The sequence below is a fragment of the Mustela nigripes genome, chromosome 8 (genome assembly GCF_022355385.1).
Source record: "Mustela nigripes isolate SB6536 chromosome 8, MUSNIG.SB6536, whole genome shotgun sequence".
In the NCBI taxonomy this organism is placed as follows: domain Eukaryota; kingdom Metazoa; phylum Chordata; class Mammalia; order Carnivora; family Mustelidae; genus Mustela; species Mustela nigripes.
The window spans coordinates 42,118,990-42,138,351 of NC_081564.1; the positions used below are offsets into that span (position 1 = coordinate 42,118,990).

A 19,362-nucleotide genomic window follows, 5' to 3' on the forward strand; every position below is an offset into this window, starting at 1 on the left:
TCATGTTTCTAGTAAGTCACTCATTCTTTTTTAAAGATTTTATTTATTTATTTGACAGACAGAGATCACAAGTAGGCAGAGAGGCAGGCAGAGAGAGAGAGAGAGAGGAAGGACAGCAGGCTCCCTGTTGAGCAGAGAGCCCTGATGCGGGGCTCGATCCCAGGACCCTGAGACCATGACCTGAGCCGAAGGCAGAGGCTTAACCTACTGAGCCATCCAGGCCTCCCAATTCACTCATTTCTTATAGGTTCTCAGGCTTGGTGTCTAACTGTTCATTAAAGTCTCATGATCCTTTTTATTTCTATGACATCGATTGCAATGTCTTCTCTTTCATTAATTTGATGTCGAGCCTTTTTAGTCTAGCTAAGAGTTTGTCAATTTTATCTCTTAAAAAAACCAACTCTTAGTTTCACTGATTTTTTTTCCTATTGTTTTTCTATTCTCTATTTCACCTAATTTCCAAGTCATTCAAAGGCCCTCCTTTTCCACGGCACCTGGGTGGCTCAGTCTGTTATGCATCCGACTCTTGGTTTTGGCTCAAGTCATGATCTCAGGGTCCTGGAATAGGCCCTACCTTGGGCCACATGCTTGTCAGGGAGTCTGCCTGAGATTCTTTACCTCTTCTTCTGCTCCTTCTCCTACTCTCACTCTCTCAAACAAATAAAATCTTAAAAATCTTCCATTTCCAATTCCATTTACACCTTTCTCAAAAATCAAGTGGCCAACTGTCTGAGTCTATTTTTTGACTCTCTTCTGTTTCTCTGGTCTACTTTTTTTATCCTTATTATTTTATTGACATCGTTACAATAGTTTTATAGAAAATCTCCAAATCTGGTCGTGTAGTTCCTACTCATGGTCAAATAAATAAACATTATCCTAGGTACTTTAAGATTATCCTAGGTACTTTAAATTCAAGATTATCCTAGGTACTTTAAATCTTTTGGATGTCTTTTTTACAATCTGCTTACCAATTTCTACAAAATATTTGCTGGGATTTTTTATTAAGATTTTACTGAACCAATTCAACAACTGGTTAAATTGATCAATTTGGAAGACCATTTTGGAAAGAATTGGTACTTTTTCAGTACTGAATCTTCAAATCCAGCCACATTATTTGTCTTTTCATTTATTCATGTCTTCTTTTTCTCAGCAATGTTTTAAAATTTTTACATTTTTTATTAAATTCATCCCTAGGTATTTGATGGGGTTTATGCTATTAAAAATGTATTTTTAAACTTTATTTTCCAAACTTTTAAGAATATTACAAAGAAAGAAAACTAGATTGATCTTATATCCTATAATCTTGCTAAACTCTCTTATTAGTACTAATATTCATTTTAATATACTTTTTAATACCTTTTAATTTCCTACATTAAAAAAATCATGCCATTTGCAGATAAAGACACCTGTATTTCTTCCTTTTGAATTCTTGTCTTTAGTCGTTGTTTTTGTGTGTGTGTTAATACATTGTCTAGGACCTTCATTATAATGTTGAATAAGAGTGATGATTATGAACATCATTATCTTCCAGATTTTAGGGGCAAAGATTTCCATATTTTACTATTATTATGTTGGCTGAAGATTTTTTTTTTAAAGATTTTATTTATTTATTTGAACATGAGTAGACAGAGAGGCAGGCAGAGAGAGAGAGGGAAGCAGGCTCCCTGCTGAGCAGAGAGCCCGATGTGGTGCTCAATCCCAGGACCCTGGGATCATGACCTGAGCCGAAGGCAGAGGCTTTAATCCACTGAAGCACCCAGATGCTCCTAGCTGAAGATTTTTTTAAATACCTTTTATCAGACTGAACATTTTCTTTTTATTCCTAGTTTGTGGATTTTTAAAAAAATTATGAATGGATGTTGTTTTATCATTTTTCCTGTATCTACTGAAATGCTTATATATTTTCTCCTTTATTCTTCTTTAAATTTTTATTTTTTATTAACATATAATGTATTATTAGTCCCAGGAGTACAGGTATGTGAATTGCCAGGTTTACACACTTCACAGCACTCACCATAGCATGTACCTTCCCCAATGTCCATAACCCAACCACCCTCTCCCTACCCCTCTCCCCCCGGCAACCCTGTTTGTTTTGTGTTTCTCCTTTATTCTGATAACATGGTGATATATTTCTAATATTAAACCAAATATATAGTTCAAATATTTATGAAATATAAATATGAAATATATTAATAATAATATTAAACTAAACTTATATTCCTTACTTGCTAATGATGTACTCACTCACCTTTTGATATATTGCTGGATTTGAGTTTTTTCTTTTGGGACTTTTGTATCTAAGTTCATAAGGGGCATTAGTCTGTAATTTTATTTTCTTATAATGTACTTCTAAAACTGAAATCAAAATTATGCTAGGCTCATAAAACAAGTTGGTAAATATCTATTCATGGTTCATTCTCTAAAAGATCTTGGTATAAAATTACTTCTTGTATAATAAAATTTACCAGTGGAGCCCTCTAGACCTGGAGTTTGCTCTCAGGAAATGTTTTTATTACACATTCAATTTCTTTAACAGAAATAGCACTATTTATATGTTTATTTCTTTGTCAGTTTTGGTAACCTGTGTTTCATAAAAAATTTCCAAAATTTAAAAAGTTGTCAGATTTATTGCCTCAAAAATGTAGGAGAAAGCATTATGGAGGGATTATTAGATAGTTAATGTTACTTTGAATTTCATGATTTTGTGACATCTGTAATGGATTGTTATTTTTCCCCCTCATTCCAAGTAAATATTCACTTCATATCTAATTTTTTATTTGTAATTCTGTAATTACAAAATTCGTAATTTTGTGTTATTATCCTTAAAGACCAAACTGTATAAACTTCAGGCTCGATCCATCCCTCCTTTTATGTATCTCTATTTTTGTCTCTACCATCATAATTTTTAATTTACTAGATATACATGTGTATATACTTAAACATATGCTCATTCTTTCTCCATCTAAAACACACACACACACACACAGGAGAGCTTGAGGTGGAGCAGGAGAGGGGGAGACGGAGGAAGAGGAGACAGAGGGAAGGAGAAGGGAAGGGAAGGAATGAGATTTTGCAGTGTTCCAGTCTTCTAACTCTTGTTAATTTGAACTTTTTTTTTTCTTATTATCTTCTCCAGTGATCTGGGGGTATACATATTATCTTAGATTCTACTAAGAGTTATCATTTATGTTTTTAAAATCTATATAATTTAATGTACTTTTTTAACTTGGCTAAGACCCAACTAAATAGTTTTATTTTGGTTCCCCTTATGTATGATTAAGAATTCAGCACATTTTCTCCCTTATATGGACATCCTTGGTTCTGCCTCCTGTCCCCTGAACCTGCTTTTTACTCTCGTCACTGCTGACAGCCAGCTCCACACAGTGATTCACCTCGGCTGCATCATACATCTTCTTTTTCTGCCTCAAGGTTTCTCCAGTATTGCGCTATTTCAAGAAACCCTGTGGGAACACTCTATATGCTCCTGCATACACAACAGCAATGGCCTATAAGTCAGCCTTTGATGACTAGAGATTCGAAGTCAGTGCATAAATGCCTTTTGGGGGGCAGGCAATTTGGAGGCACATTATATACAGCTTCTCAAAAGATTCCAGCACCATGGACCTCCATTCGCCTACAGCAATGACTGATAATACTATAAGGTAGCTTTGTGATGGCCTTTTCCTCCTCTGAGTCTCCCTACTTCAACTGCTTCCGTGGATCATATTTCAAATAATTTATATGGACAGGAGTTGGCTTACTTTGGGGGTTAAGCCAAACCAAAACACTCTTTTTCTATCCCTCTCCCAAACTTCCCAAGCTCTGTTAAAATAAACTGAGGTCTTAGCATCACCAATACCACAGAAAAGGAATCCTATTTATGAGAACACTTACTGCTCACATAATGATAGGCTCCTATTCACGTCTACAGCCATTCAGGTCATGCCTTACCTAAGAAGGGGCATGCCTACTACTTGCCTGGGCAACCAGAAAAAAGATCTACTACCGCTCTGAGGTAAAAATCCAAATACAGACTTCACCTGTACCTCATGGGAGGCAAGTAAGGCACACACGTGCTAGACCATAATCTCCAGTGCACTGGATCCTTTAAGAGTCAATCCACCCTATTCACAACATCCGAGGGGTGGCCCTGCCTCCTCTTTGTGGGATTGAGAAATAAAAAGAAAACTAAAAAATAACTGTTGTAGATGAGACCTACCTCAGTTCCTGCATTAATCCAGTCTCTCTGACAGCAAATAAAAGAACTATAACTCCAAACAGCCTTAAACTATTATAAAAGGAAATTATTTGTGTGAAGATGCTACTGCAGCAGTCACCTGACATGAAAAAGAGCAGTGCTCTGACTCTTCTGCAATTGATCTTTTCCCAACACTTTCCCATCCTCTCTTCTCACGGCATCTCTCCTTCCCAACTAACATCTTTTTCCTCCTCTTTCCATTTCCTATAGCCCAGCTTTCAGCACTGTTTCTGTGTGTTGGCCTCATTTGCTCTTTTGGCAGATGGGCTCAGTTCAAGTGATAAGGATGATGGCAACAGTAGCTCAAAATTCACCACAGCCCCTGAGGTGACAGAAATTGTACTGGACAGCCAGAAGGGCCAATGGATATCATCCCACTGGCTGTCTGGCATCCAAAGACCCTTTCCAATTGAAGGGAAATCCCAATTGGGGTTTACTACTGAAGCTGAAAGCAAGGAGGGCCAGGTATCACTTTTCCTCTTCTCTGGAAGCTAGAACTTGAACAGAAGAGCCACTCAGATACTCCCAGCCATGATCTCAGACCTAGAGGAAGAGGTGCAAAGTTTGAGGACTAGAGGTGATGCAGGACAGCTGCAGCACCATGATGTGGTGGTGAGTGCTCTGTGATGTGATGGCAAGTGTCTACCGACCACAGAAACCAGGAACAGAGCCAAACCACTGAAGGTGGCATTAGTAGGGGCATCTTAAGACTGATGGTATATATATTTTTTAAGATTTTATTTCTTTGAGAGAGAGCGAGCAAGCAGTAGCAGAAAGGAAGGGCAGAGGGAGAGGGAGAAGCAGTGCCTCCACCCCGCACCAGCCAGGGAGCCCAACTTGGGATAGGGCTTAATCCCCAGACCCAAGATCAAAACCAAAGCTGAAGGCAGATGCTTAACCAACTCAGACACCCAGGTGCCTAAGACTGATGGTATGTCTTGCTTCCATTGAGGCCTGCCCAAGCTTCATCTCTAGTCTTTGTTGTATTAACTTCTGGATACCCTTCCAAAAAATTACTTTATGAAGCACTAACCAGAGTATGTTTCCCTGCTGTTTATAAAACTCTTAATGACAGACATATTTTCCAGACACAGAAGAAAAATTGTAATGAGTTGCTACTAGCTAAGCCATCATACACCCACCACTGTTTTGTCTGTTAAAAGAATGGGGTGAAGGGAGGGTGGGAATGGCAAGTCAAATGGGAAACGTAGGGGCTGAACAGCCCCTGCAATAGTTCTTAGAACTGAGCCATCTTGACCTTCATTTATAAACATGAATCCATAATGAAAAATCACCAGTAACATGAAGGAAATCAGATGCTCCACAGAGTGAAAGCATTGTGGTCAACGAAAGCAAAGGACTCTTTGAGACAATTAATGCAAATAATAGAGAACTTTCAAAACAAACTTTTGTGTGTTCAGTGAGATTCCAGAAGGCTAGAGTATACCATAGAGGAGAATGAAACTCCAGTGAAATACAAGGTCCTGAACAATCTGGCCCTGACCATGTCTCCAACCTCGTTGTCCACTGCTTTCCATCCTGCTCCCACGATGCTGCTTTTCGATTCTCAAATATGCTAACCTCCTTCCTAACACGAGGCCATTGTGCACACTGCTCCTTCTACCTGGGATGATCTTTCTTACCTTCCCCTTCCAAGTCCCACTCTCAAAAATACAACTAATGCCTTTCCATCCTTTAAGTTTTGGCTTTCATATGACTCCCTCAGAGAAGCCTTTTTTGACAACTCTATTTATATCCTGCTCAAGCACGATCTGCCTGAGTCTCACACTCCTTTGATTCTGAGTGACCATGGGCTAAGTTACTTCAGCGCCGTTCAAGCTCTTCACCTATAGACTGGGAATAATAAAGAGTAAACCTCCTAAGTTTGCTGGGAAAATTACGAGAGTTCACGATGCAAAGCACTTAGAACTGGAGCACACAACCACACTCAGTAGATGCTATAATTCCCTGCATGGCATTTATCACACAATGAAATTGTTACATTTTTATTTACTTTTTAAAAAAATCTGCTCTTCTGCAGCATCACAGCTCCAGGAGGGCAATAACTCTGTTTTGTTCACAGTGCCTTGTTCATATTTACTTGTTGAGAATAAACAAATGAAAATATTTTCCGGGCGCCTGGGTGGCTCAGTGGGTTAAGCCGCTGCCTTCGGCTCAGGTCATGATCTCAGGGTCCTGGGATCGAGTCCCGCATCGGGCTCTCTGCTCAGCAGGGAGCCTGCTTCCTCCTCTCTCTCTGCCTTCCTCTCTGCCTACTTGTGATCTCTCTCTGTCGAATAAATAAATAAAATCTTTAAAAAAAAAAAAAAGAAAAAAGAAAATATTTTCCAAAAATGAATGAATAAAACATGATTATATGAGTACCCTAGGATACGGTTGTGGCCCTGGAAATGTTCCACTCAGATCTTTTTGCTGTAGGGAGCACACATGACTGACAGCCCTCACTGCTAATATCTGGATCCACCACACTGGCATGGAGGCCAGACTTTCTGAGGGCTGCTTCTAGTCAATGACTGAGCATGGCAGAGGTCCTAGTGCAGGCTCATTCCAGAAAACTGCAACACTCTTCTGACAAGAAGTTTGACGTGAGGACTCCTCATCGGCAAAGTCAGACCTTTCTTGGAGCTGCACTTCACTCAGAAACTTCCTACCTATGCCTCCCTCCTTCCCTCTTTCCTTCCACAGGTATCAGTCCCACATTGTGGTCCAGAGGCTTTTCTTCCTGCCCCTGCTCCCTTCATAACAAATGCTTGCACGTTAATCCTGTGCTGGTGTCTGCTTCTTGGTAGACCCAAACTACCACAGTCAGAACCTTCCGAAGCGCACCCTGAGGTGAGAATTTGTGAGCAAATCATTTAACTGTTGTTGGGAGAAGCCAGTAAGGGAGGGAGAGAAAGAATCAGGACAAGAAAGGGGAACAAGTCAAACAATGGTACTATTTCATGCAAAATCTCTGCCTAACCCTGGAGGGAAGGTAGGCTTACCAGGGCAAGGAAGACATCCAATTCATCCATTTCTGTGAACTCAAATTATGCTCATCTGTGTGTTTCAACCAAGCTTACCACACAGGATTTTATAGTGTACACTAGATAATGACATTTACAGTACTTAAAATGTAATAAAATACTACATATATAATCAATAATATTGTATTTGTGCCTGGTGGATAGTAGGCACACAATAAATATGTATTGAATGACTAGTACAATACAAAATGCTTGAAAACTGCCAACAACCTATTAAAAAATAGAGTAGCCACATATAGTTTCCATATAATTCCTTTTTCCACAAAAATTAAGTCCCAAATATGTACAAAGTTCTATCCCTCTTCCATTTTTATACTTTACAGTTCTACTCCTCTCCAAATGCAGGAATCTCTTTTTGCTCAACTTTTCCTCTCAAACATCAGTTCTGTTTCAATCCACTCAAGTTACAAATAGAAAAGGAAAGATGGCTAGTGTCCAGAACATGAACCAGCAAAAGTGGCAATCCAACATCCACATGTAGCTGGTGAGCATTTCCTTAGGCCCAGACTAGAGGATAAAGAGAACAAAAGACTAAGCTATCTCCTCGGTCCTTTTCTGTCATCATCCCAACAGTAAACTGAATCCCAGTGAAAGTACACCAAAGAAAAGAAGGGGAATCATGATGTGAATGCTTCGAATTTATCTAAGCCACCAAGCCTACAATTCTCATTGGAGGGTATTTGCTAAGGGAGGCAGTCCCTGTTCCACCTTACCTCGCTAAGAGAAACAGGTGCTCATTAACTATAAGTGAGGTTGCTATGTGTCACTGGATGTCTGCCCTTTGAGTGTTATTACATACTTTTGAAAACTCATAATGTTTTGTTATGACTATATGATCCACATCCTTAGTGGACTATAAGGAAATAATTTATGGGACAATAATTAGGCCTGTGGCTTGGTAATGATCCAAGAGTTAAGACTTGAGAAGAATACAGGCTGTGGAAATAAAGCTAGGCCCAATTCCCAAATTAATTTTCTCTAGCCATGTGAGCTACAACAGAGGAACCTCTTTCCTATATATAATTACATGGAATATGGTTATAAAGAGTAGAAATACCACAAGAAATTGTCATAAAACTTGAGCATTATCTGTGATAATATAATATAGTGTAATGAGCATGAAACTTGAAATCAAAACTCCTGGGTAGTCTTATTTTGCTGACTGATTATCAAGAACCCTTAAGTTTGCTTCCTCATGGATGAATTAATTGTAGGATAATTGTATTACCCACCTCAAAATATCATATAGAGGATCAAATGTGGTAATACAGTCAAGTGCATTTGGAATTATAAAACATTTATTTACATGATCTAAATGCTACAATATTTTTACTATAGTGTTTTTTTTATCATAATGGAACTAATGGATTATTTATTTTTAAATTTTTTATTTTTTATAAACATATATTTTTATTCCCAGGGGTACAGGTCTGAATCGCCAGGTTTACACACTTCACAGCATACTATAGTGGTTTTTGATGCATACCTTTCAAAAATGCATTCTCTATTTCTTGGCCTTATTGAATATAATCTTATTCTGAATTTTCAAGATCATACCAATGTTTTTGATGTTTCTGCCTTTTTTTAAAGCTATCTAGTGCTATAATGGTACATTTTTATTTATTTTTTTAAAGATCTTATTTATCTATTTGACAGAGATCACAAGCAGGCAGAGAGACAGGCAGAGAGAGGAGGAAGCAGGCTCCCTGCTGAGCAGAGAGCCCGATGTGGGGCTCGATCTCAGGACCCTGAGATCATGACCTGAGCTGAAGGCAGAGGCTTTAACCACTGAGCCACCCAGGTGCCCCAGTGGTACATTTTTATTTTTTATTTTTATTTTTTTTAAAGATTTTATTTATTTATTTGACAGAGATCACAAGTAGGCAGAGAGGCAGGCAGAGAGAGAGGAGGAAGCAGGCTCCCTGCTGAGCAGAGAGCCCGACGTGGGGCTCGATCCCAGGACCCTCAGATCATGACCTGAGCTGAAGGCAGAGGCTTTAACCCACTGAGCCACCCAGGCGCCCCCCCAAATGGTACATTTTTAAAAACAGGTTTTCTTTTTAAATTTTCACTATTGTACAATATACATAAAATTTAGTATTTTAATCATTTTTAAGTGTACAATTCAGTGGCATTAAGTAATTCAGATTGTTGTGTAATCATTATGACTATCCATCTTTAGAACTTTGTCATCATCCCAAGCTAAAATCTGCACCCATTAAACAGTAAGTCCCCATTGTCACCTGATTACTTTTTTCCCATACTCTTTCATCTGCTGTTGCTTCACTCATTAGCAGAAAAACATGTTCATTTCTCTCCACTCCAAAATTTACTGCCAGTAATAACTTGCTATAAAAGCTGTTTTTAAAAAAGATTTTTACTTATTTGACAGAGCACAAGCATGGGGAGCAGTAGGGAGAGGGAGAAGTAGGCTCTTTGCAGAATAGGAAGCCCAATGCGGGCTCAATTCCAGGACCCTGGAATCATGACCTGAGCCAAAGGCAGACACTTAATCAAGTGAGCCATCCAGGCACACCCTATAAAAGCCAATTTTTTAAAAAAGATTTTATTTATTAATTTGACAGAGAGATCACAAGTAGGCAGAGAGGCAGGCAGAGAGAGCAGGGGTGGGGTGGTAAGAAGCAGGCTCTCCGTTGAGCAGAGAGCGTGATGTGGGGCTCGGTCCCGGGACCCCCCAGACCATGACCTGAGCTGAAGGCAGAGGCCTTAACCCACTGAGCCACCCAGGTGCCCCATAGAAGCCATTTTCAACCCCATAACATTCTTTGGCCTCAAACATTAATACAATTGAGTTTCAGCTGGACTCTTCAGCCCTCTTTCCGTGCAGAACCCAATATTACAGTCAAAATGAATGGCTGTCTTTCACTGCACCTTCTCTCTTCCACACTTCTACTCATACCATTCCTTCCACTGGGAAGCTTTCTCCTATTTATTCTTTGCTACTCCCACCTACGTCTATTGGAATCCTTCAAGGTCCAATTCATCCAATCTATCTTCTCTGCAAAGCCTCCTTGACCACTACATATGGTATTGATTCTCTCTTTTGATCACTTATAGGAGCTATTATCTAAATTAGTCATGATAATAACCTTAGTTATTTCTTTTGGGTCAACTGGAGTTCCTCAAAAAAGAATTAAGCTATAGTACTCTGTTCATTCCATTATTTGTTCAAATATTTGTTATTCATTCAACAAATAGTATCCACTGTGTACAAAGTGCCTAACAGATGTTTGCTGAATAAGCAAATAGAATTCTAAGTCACTGGGCTTTGATGAATGATTCAAGAAATTCCAGCTCTTCTTCTGTTTGAATTCTTGTTAAAAAAAAAAAAAAAAGAAAGAAAAAGAAAAAGACAAACTTATTTACCTTTCAGGTCTTAGTTGTGATCCAGATAGTTAATAGTCATCTGTAATATAATAATAATCCTATTTCATTATCTACCTATTAAATCAATTAATACCAGGTTTTTCAGCCAATTTGGAATTTAAGTCATACAAACTTGAATGATTCTGTTGATTCTAAAGAAGACTGTAATGCTTCAGGTAGCCACCATCGTTCACAATTCCCACTTAAGGGCAAGACTATGCAAAGTTATCTTTTGGTTAAGCTTCCTGTATTCTTGTTCGACGTCAGCGAAGGGAGAAGGTACACACGGAAGGGAATAAGAGCGTTTAGGTCAGTGTTGCTTTTCCCACAGCATAATTCCCACGGAGAAAATTAACTGCCGCTTGGCTTTTCATCGGTCAAGCCTTTCCAGCGCGGAGACAAGGGAGGAAGTTGCCGAGGAGAAAGGATTTTGGAACCGGTGCCTCTACCCTGGACGCAGTGCCACCCCATTTTTAAAAAAACACCGAGCACTGCATTCCTCTTCGGTCTTTCGCTTTCAGCCGAGTCCTCTATGTGCAGCAAAGTTACTGCTGGTACCAAGATACTGATACTAATACTCCTATTCTCACTGAAGCCACGTTTGTTCTCAGTGTTTCCTGTGCGCTTTCCGACAGTCCCGAGAAACGGGCATTCGTTCTGTTTCACAGAGGAGGGAACTGCTCCTCAGCTACAGAGCCCAGTGAGCTACACGGTCCATTAACTAACTGCTCGGCAAGGCAGCAGCTAAGACCACTCCGTCGGGGAGAACGACTGCAGTCCGGAGATCACCGGCACTGCCCTCACCTCCCCAGCCTGACGCACTCCCTGATAAACCACCTGCCCCGGATTCCCAGGCGGCGGTTACCTTCCCGAGGGACTCCGTAAGCCTTACTAGCCGTCATTCACCCAGCTTCCCCAATCAGGAAAATCACTGCAGGTGCGCGTCCCGGCCTAGTCCCCCCGGCCTAGTCCCCGCCAGGCAGCACTGAGCTTACAGGGCGAAGACGCCCATATGCCGTCACCCCAAAGGTTCTCCACGAATCCCGACTGACCACATAGTGCTTGACTCAGTCTTCCAACGGCGGCTGAACTCTCCCCATAGTAGCTCCCAGCCCCCACCGACCCACCCCTTGGCTCAAAGGCCGCTCTAGCCGCTCACGGAGACACAATCTCGTTGCTCCCGCTTGACGTCATCCGCGGGCGCCGCAGCGCGGTGGCGGGCACGCGCAGCCGAGAAGATGTCTCCGACGCCGCCGCTTTTTAGTTTGCCCGAAGCGCGGACGCGGTTTACGGTGAGCGCACGGGGGGCGGGTGGGGCTCTAACCCGGCTCTATCTTTTTCCTCCTCTCCCAGAAAAATACCCGAATTTTGCCCTGGGGTAAAACGGGAACTGAGGTGTGTACGGCGCGGTGTAGGCTCCTGGCCCCGTCGGGGGCTGGGAGGTGGGAAAGACGCATTACTTGCCTCTTCCGTGCGTCCTGTGCTGTCTGCCGCCGTCCTTCTGCTCGCAGGTCTCTGAACCCGGCGTTCTGAGCGCCTTTGTGACCCGCGTGGAGGACTCATCCGCAGAGTGCCTCCGGTGCGGTCGAGCTCTTCTGCAGTGCTCGCTTAGCCGGACAGGTGTCTCTAGAATTACCTGAGGGTCCGGACGCCAGTGGTTTTAGTCCAGAGAATTGGCTCCTGCTCCGCCTCTTAATCTGCCAGGCGGTGGTCCCGGCCCCTTACTCACCACCCTTTAAACCTACATAGCTCACTCCCTAAGAGATTAACAAGGAGCTCCTGAGTAGGAAGAGGCAAACAAATCAGCTTGGGAATTGTTGCCGGCTGTCATTTTATTCTTACACAATGAGGAAGAGTAGTTTGAGCGTTTGGGGAAACGCCTTGCACAGCGTTTTCATGTTAGCTTATTTAACTCAGAATAGCACAGTGAAGTAGGTGAAGTTCTGTTAACCCTGGTGGTTGAGATAGAATTTGAGACCACAGACACACACACCCCAAAAAGTAAGGTGATGAACTTCGCTGGTGTCTCTGACTTCAGGCCCAGTATTCTTGTGTTGCCCATCAGAGCATGAAGAACCCTGTTCTGAGTGGGTTGCCTGTATTTCTTTTCAGAATTTGCGCCAATATTTCGAGTCATGATTCAACTACTCAAATATTTAATTGTGCTTACCTAGTTCTAGTAACACCAGAATAAAAAGTTTTCTTGTGTGCAGGTTATTTTTAAATTCCATACAATGAGGGTTTGTTTGTTTGTTAACCAGGTTATATTTTGTTTATGCCTTCAGAGTCTTTTTTTTTTTTCTGTGTATTTTGCTGTAATCCCTGGTGCTCTGAAATTCTGCTAAGTAACTACTAGAAATATCCAGTATTATATTAGTCCCCGAGGGGATTTGAGATTACCTGGTGCAGTGGCTCTTAAGGTTCAGTGTGCAATGGAATCACTTGGAGATTCTGGTTCAGTAGGTCTGGAATGGAGCCTGAACCCTGCATTTCTCCTAAGTTTCCAGGTAATGCCACTGCTGCTGTTAGTAATAAGCATCTACCATAGCCCCCTTATTTAAGAGGAAACTGAAGCACAAGGAAGTAAGGAGATATGCCCAAGATGACACAGTCTGCTCTTGGCAGAGTCAGGAATGGACATTTCCAGTGTAAATCAAACTCATGGGAGTAATGAGATGGCTTTCCAAGTGTATGTGAATTTTTGCAGAATGAATTACTTTGCAATATTTTTGTCTTTCATATTTCTTTTTTAAGGTTTTATTTTTAAATAATCCCTATACCTGAAGGGGGGTTTGAACTTAAAACCCCCGTGTCAAGAGTAACATGCTCTACCTAGGAACCAAAACCTCCTTTTTATTGTTTTGGCTTAAGGTTATGACTAAGACAATTAGCAAGTATACCTTGTTGACTATGTGTCAGGGACTGGGTTGATCAAACTAGAGAAGGAAGGGCTTGCAGTGGGTCTTGAAGAATGGATAGAATTTTCACGAGCATGGGAAGAACAATGAGTGAATACTTGATAATGAAAAAAGTAGGTAGACCTTATTGGAGACTGTATTAGGTGGTAGTGGGAAATAAGGGTGGATAGACTGAGGGATATAACGTCAAGGACCTTGAGAGGGAGCTATGACATTTTAAAACCAAAGCTTATAAATAAGAGCACTGGGGTGGGGGGCAGGGGGGGAGGTAGAATACGCTCATGAATGTGATATTTAAAGAATTGGTAGGAGGGAAAGCCTGAAATGAGAAAGGCTCGTTGGCAAGCTCTCATCAAGTTTAAAGTGATGAGAGTCTGTATAATTAAGTGGCATTTGAATAAGAACCAATAGAATGATAGGTAGTTTTTTCCCAAGTATAAGTGTTTCCAGTTAGACATACTGTTGATTAGTGATGTTTTTCAGTAAATAATGAGCAAAAATCTTTCCACTGACATGCTATTTTTATTTTTCTAGAAGTCTACCAGAGAGGCTCTAAACAACAAAAATATCAAGCCATTGTTGAGTACCTTCAGCCAATTACCTGGCAGGTAAGGCATTGATATCCATAAAATACACTTGCCGAGATCTTTATACATTACCTTAAGCTGTTTGAAAAATGCAGGTGTCTTTTGTTTTTAATAGTGAAAATGAAAAAAAATGTACCCTTGACCAAGCTTTCAGAGGTGTTCTAGAAGAAGAAATTGTAAGTATGTTTTTCTTTACTGTTAAAATTTTGTTGCCAAATTAATCAGTGTTATTTTTTAAGTTGCTTTTATCCTCAGAGTGGATATTTATACAAGATTATTTTTTCTACAGTGAGCTTGCTACTTTGTGAAAGCTGATTTGCTCATAGCATAAGAATTATGTAATAGTTAAGATTTTGACAGCACAAGTATAATTTAAGGGTTTGGTTTAATGAATGAGCTCTCTCCAAGTGAATATAAGAAAAGTTGTTATGAGATTTCCTGAGCAAGAACTGTATTTGAAGGTGGGCACTCTCACATTGCTGTATGAACAGTGACACATTTTTTTGGTAGCATCAAAGGTCTAGTCCAAGGATGTTCATCAAGGGAGCTGGGATTCTATGTCCTCATTTTCCTATGGTAGCCTCATCAGTTAGCATACAAAAAAATCAGAGTCTATCCAACTTGAGTAGAAAAATTTAACCTAAACATGAAAATTCTGAATTTATTTACCATTTGAGGGGCACCCAAAGGAAGGGAAAACTTTCAGCAGTTTATTCTTGGTTAAGTGAAGGTTGTGTCCCAAGAAGTTAGATCCTTTTTTAATGGCCAAATACAACGTTCCTTTCTTTTGAACAGTTCTGTATCAAAACTTATTTTTGTCATCCTCTTCAGACCTAGGCACTTACATGTTGTAAGGCCTTAATGTGGGCAAGTTACTTTGCTTTTCTGAGCCTCAGTCTCCTATGTAAGAGGGAATATAACATTCTTTCAAGGTTGTATAAAACAACACATAATGAACACTCAAAAAATGCTAGTTTCTATAATGTTATAGAATCTAAGTACTACCTCCCGTCTATTAAAATCTTTACTTAGACATATTGATGCACCAGTACAATTAATTCCCCTGCCCCTGCCTTTGCCCTGTGCCATTGATTGATACGGCCTCAGCACTTCTGTACTTGATTAGCTTGTAGCCATCATCATGCTAATGTAACCGTCTTCCTAAGACCAGTGGATTTTAAGTGAATCACCTTTTATTTATAATCACTCTTATTATTTACTGGATCTATTTTAACAATTAATGATTCTATTACTATTAGTCATTTTTTATATTTTCATCTTAGAAAGTAATTTTGTTTTCTATAAGAAATATGTTTATCTTCTATTTCTTATGCTTTAATGTCAGAGGATGTGTTTGTATTGTTACCGAACTAGTCTTGACTCTGGCCCCTAAATCAAATTGTTTTTTCCTCTGTTGGTAGATAAATCACTCATCATGTGAAAACGTTTTAGCTATTATTTCTCTTGCTATTGGGGGAGTAACTGAAGGTAAGTTCAGTGTTGTTTTTCTAAAGTAATCATGGACGTGACATGCTTTATTCAGAACTTACTCTCCCTATACCTCTCCATCTATTTGATTTTGTTCATTTTTCAAGTTCTGCCTACCACCTTTGCCAGGAAGTTGTCCCAATGAAATTAGCTCACACTTCCTCATCTCTAGTATACTGCACACATTTTGGCACTTTATTTGTTCTCCAGTTGTTTCATTCATTCAGTAAATATTTATTGAGCATCTACTATGTGCCTGGTACTGAGGTAGGACTAAAAGATTCAATGGTAAAGAAAACACATCCCTGCCTATAAGGAGCTCAGTGGCTAATGGAGGAAATGGATGTGTAAATTTTTTACTGAGGTATGATTACTGTGAAGTGTGGTTGAAGTTTCTAAACTCTAAAGGAATCAGGAAAGCTGTAACAGGAGCTGGGATGTGAAGATTGATGGGTTTGTCAGGCAGAAAGGGAAGGAAATACATAGCTATGTAAAGGTGAGTTCAGCCTGGCTGAAGAGTGGGATGGAGCAGAAGGGTGAGAGGATGATGACTGTGGTGAGGAAGGAAACAGGGGAGGTAGCTTAGGGTCATTTGCGAAGAGCTTTGTATACCATGCAAATGGCTGGGGTGCACCCAGGTTGTGAAAATGCTGGGGGAATCACACTATGGTCCAGTTCATCCCATGCACACAGGGAGCTGTGGAGGAAGAGTTAGATTGGGAGAGACTGCTGGCAGAAATACTAGTTAGGGGAATGGTTAAAATGGTTGCAGTGGCAGTGGAGGATAATTTCAAGAATAAAAAAAGGCATATAGGAAGTACACAGTGCCTAACACATGGTAGGAGCTCATTAAATATTTGCAGAAAGAAGCAGTGACGTGTAAAGCATTGCTTATGTATTTATTATTTTGATACCTATTCCTACAAAAACTAGACCATTCAAGGTAAAAATGGTTTGCTGGTGTAGCAGCAAGCCATTCTGTGAACTTAAGCATAATTCATAAATTCTAACTTCACACATTAAACTTTTATACAAGATGTTCATTCATTCAGCATACTTGAATGGGTGCTGCAGTGGATGGTTCCTTGCCCAGTTTCTGTCAAACAGCAGTCTGCTTAGTTCATTGATTACTTTGATGTGTTACTCTTGTAGACTTGTAATATTTTTAACTCTTGAATTTGTACAGTCTATTTTTAGAACGTTTACGTTAGTTGAGAAAGATAAGGATTTCTGATTAAAGCTTAGATGCTTTTTTCTTTTAATTGGATGGGAAAAAGTCCTTCTGGAGAGAGATTATTATTGTATTCTTTATGTGACATGTTTTCAAATTATCCATAAATATGTTTTGTTGAATTCAACCCAGCAGATATTTATTGAGCTTCTGTTTAGTGTCAGACACTCTCCTGGTTAAAAAGTATAAAAATGCCTGCCCTCAGAAAGCTCGTTGTCTACCTAAAAATAAACAAGATATGATAAATGCTATAATTTATTTGTACTGTGCTTTTCAGAAGTGTAGATGGGCTGGCCTGTTGAAAAGTATCAGGAGTTATTTTTAGATATACTGATACTTACTGTGTGCTTTGAAAGATGGAGCAGGAATTTGCCATGTGATAGGAAGAAGACTGAATAGACAGAAAAAAGCATTGTATACAAAACCATAGAAGTATCAACATAACAGGATACTTAGGAACTGAAGAGAGTATCTGTGGACAAGGTTAAGATGACGCAAAGAGGGCATGCAGAGGCTGGGGTGCATGCAGGTTGTGAAAATGCTGGGGAAATCACACTATAGTCCAGTTCATCAGAGTTATCCATGAATCTCTGTTTTAAATGAGATTGCAAAGCCTGAGCTTAGTTTTACTGAATCAGAATCTTGGCAGTGGAATCTAGCTAATTTTCTTAATTTATATAATTAAACATGAGTTAATTTATGTCAAACTGTGCTGCAACTACAGGCAGGAGTATACCTCTCAAAGCAGGCATTAGGTCAAACAGGGCATATAGTATCTCAACCTTCAGTGGTGAGGGAGTTCAGCAGATGTCTGCTCTCATCTCTGGTTTTCCTTCTCCCCTCTGTAATGTCCGTGGCAGGTGGTCATCTAGCATCTATGCCAATTGATGGGGCGTACTGTTTTGATTTCTATTAGATAGTCTTGTCAGGTTTCCCTTAAACTAAGTTGCAATCTGCTTCTTTATGCCACCCACTGGTTCTTGGCAATTCCCTCACATCACATTCCAGATGTGATCATACCAGTGCAGAGTGGAGCTGGATACATTACTTCCCTTTTTTGAACATACTATATTAACTGCAGTGTTTGGGGCTTACAGTGCTCCCCAGATATTTTCTTTGCATACCACGCTTAAAAGGCTACTTTTCTTAAACACTAAATGAAGTGTTAGTGTTACCTTTAAATAGAATAAGCAGGGAGATGAAAATATGTTTAGCTAGTCCAGATGACCTTTTCTTTAAAAAAATGTTTAATTTATTGCTTTAATGACTTTGGAAATACAACTTTTTACTATACCATTCTTTCCCCCGAAACAGTGCTTTTATTTTAAAATGTTTATTAGTTGAAATCAGTATCAGACTTTTTTATTATCTTTTTTGAAGGTAAATCACAAAAATATTTAGCAACATTAGGGAACATTTGGAAATGAGCAAAGGAAAAATATGATTCATAATTCCTCTACTTTAAAAAACTACCATTCATTTTGGTATATGTTTTTAGTTTCTCTAGTCTTTTTAAAAATTACTTTTATTATTGTTGTGACCATAATATACGTACAGTTTTGAATCCTGCCTTTTTCACTTAACATTATATCATAAGCATTTTCCAAGTTATTATAGTCATCATAACCATCGTTTTTAATTGGCTGCATTATATTCTTTTGAATAGCTTAGTGGTGAAGAAAACAGACTGTGGAGCCAGACTGCCTGGGTTCGTATCCCAGCTCTACCACTTACTGGCTCTATGGCCTTGGGCAAGTTATTTAACTTCTCTGTGTCTCAGTTTTCCCATTCTGTAAACTAGAGGTGATATTATCTGCCTCATAAGGTTATAAGGATTAAATATGTTAGTATAAGTAAAGCACTTAGTGTGCCTGACATATAGTAAATGCTCTAGAAGTGTTAATCAAGAATTATCATCATCATTATTATTGAGTGCACATACCAAAATTTACCTAAGTATGTCCCATTTGGGGACTTTTAGGTTGCTTCCATTTCTTGTCTCTTAAAAATTTGTTAGGAGTGACTAAGTAAGTGTAGATATTTTTCAGAATTATTTTGCATGGGCTATTTTACTGTACAGTTTTTTTTTTAACTGTTAAATTGGCTTGTGCTCCACTTGAAGGTATTTGTACCGCCTCTACACCTTTTGTATTGTTGGGAGATGTTTTGGATTGTCTTCCTTTGGATCAGTGTGACACTATATTCACTTTTGTGGAAAAAAATGTTGCTACTTGGAAATCAGTAAGTGCCTTCGTTTCTTTTTCTGCTAACACCTTTCTGTAGATCCAGAGTTCAGAAGATAGATTTTCTTTTTTTTTTTTTTGCTTATATTTTAGTATTGCTCACTGCCAAAAATTTGTCCTTCTGAGGGAATTCTATTGCTGTCTTGAGGGGCCAAGTGAAAAGTCATGGTGTAGAAAAAGTTGAAGTGTAAAATTTGAGTAGA

The 19,362-nt window shown here is 39.5% G+C and overlaps 1 protein-coding gene and 1 long non-coding RNA gene across 4 annotated transcripts in view; one reads left to right on the forward strand and one right to left on the reverse strand.

Moving 5' to 3' along the window:
• Positions 1-11,831, reverse strand: part of LOC132023515 (uncharacterized) — an 81,795-nt gene extending 69,964 nt beyond the window's left edge. For 2 of the 3 annotated variants that reach the window (XR_009405974.1, XR_009405975.1), the window contains exons 1-2: positions 11,745-11,830; positions 10,693-10,732 (exon numbers count right to left, since the gene is read on the reverse strand). This is a non-coding gene — a long non-coding RNA (uncharacterized LOC132023515). Of the gene's footprint in view, positions 1-10,692; positions 10,733-11,687 lie in introns of all 3 variants that reach the window. The other variant, XR_009405976.1, reaches the window with a different exon arrangement.
• Positions 11,832-11,895: 64 nt separating this feature from the next.
• THOC1 (THO complex subunit 1) overlaps positions 11,896-19,362 on the forward strand; it is a 52,761-nt gene continuing 45,294 nt past the window's right edge. The window contains exons 1-5 of the mRNA XM_059409307.1: positions 11,896-11,984; positions 14,145-14,218; positions 14,313-14,373; positions 15,619-15,685; positions 19,039-19,157. Of these exons, the coding sequence (XP_059265290.1) occupies positions 11,931-11,984; positions 14,145-14,218; positions 14,313-14,373; positions 15,619-15,685; positions 19,039-19,157 (375 nt within the window). The 5' untranslated portion in view covers positions 11,896-11,930. The remainder of the gene's footprint in view (positions 11,985-14,144; positions 14,219-14,312; positions 14,374-15,618; positions 15,686-19,038; positions 19,158-19,362) is intronic.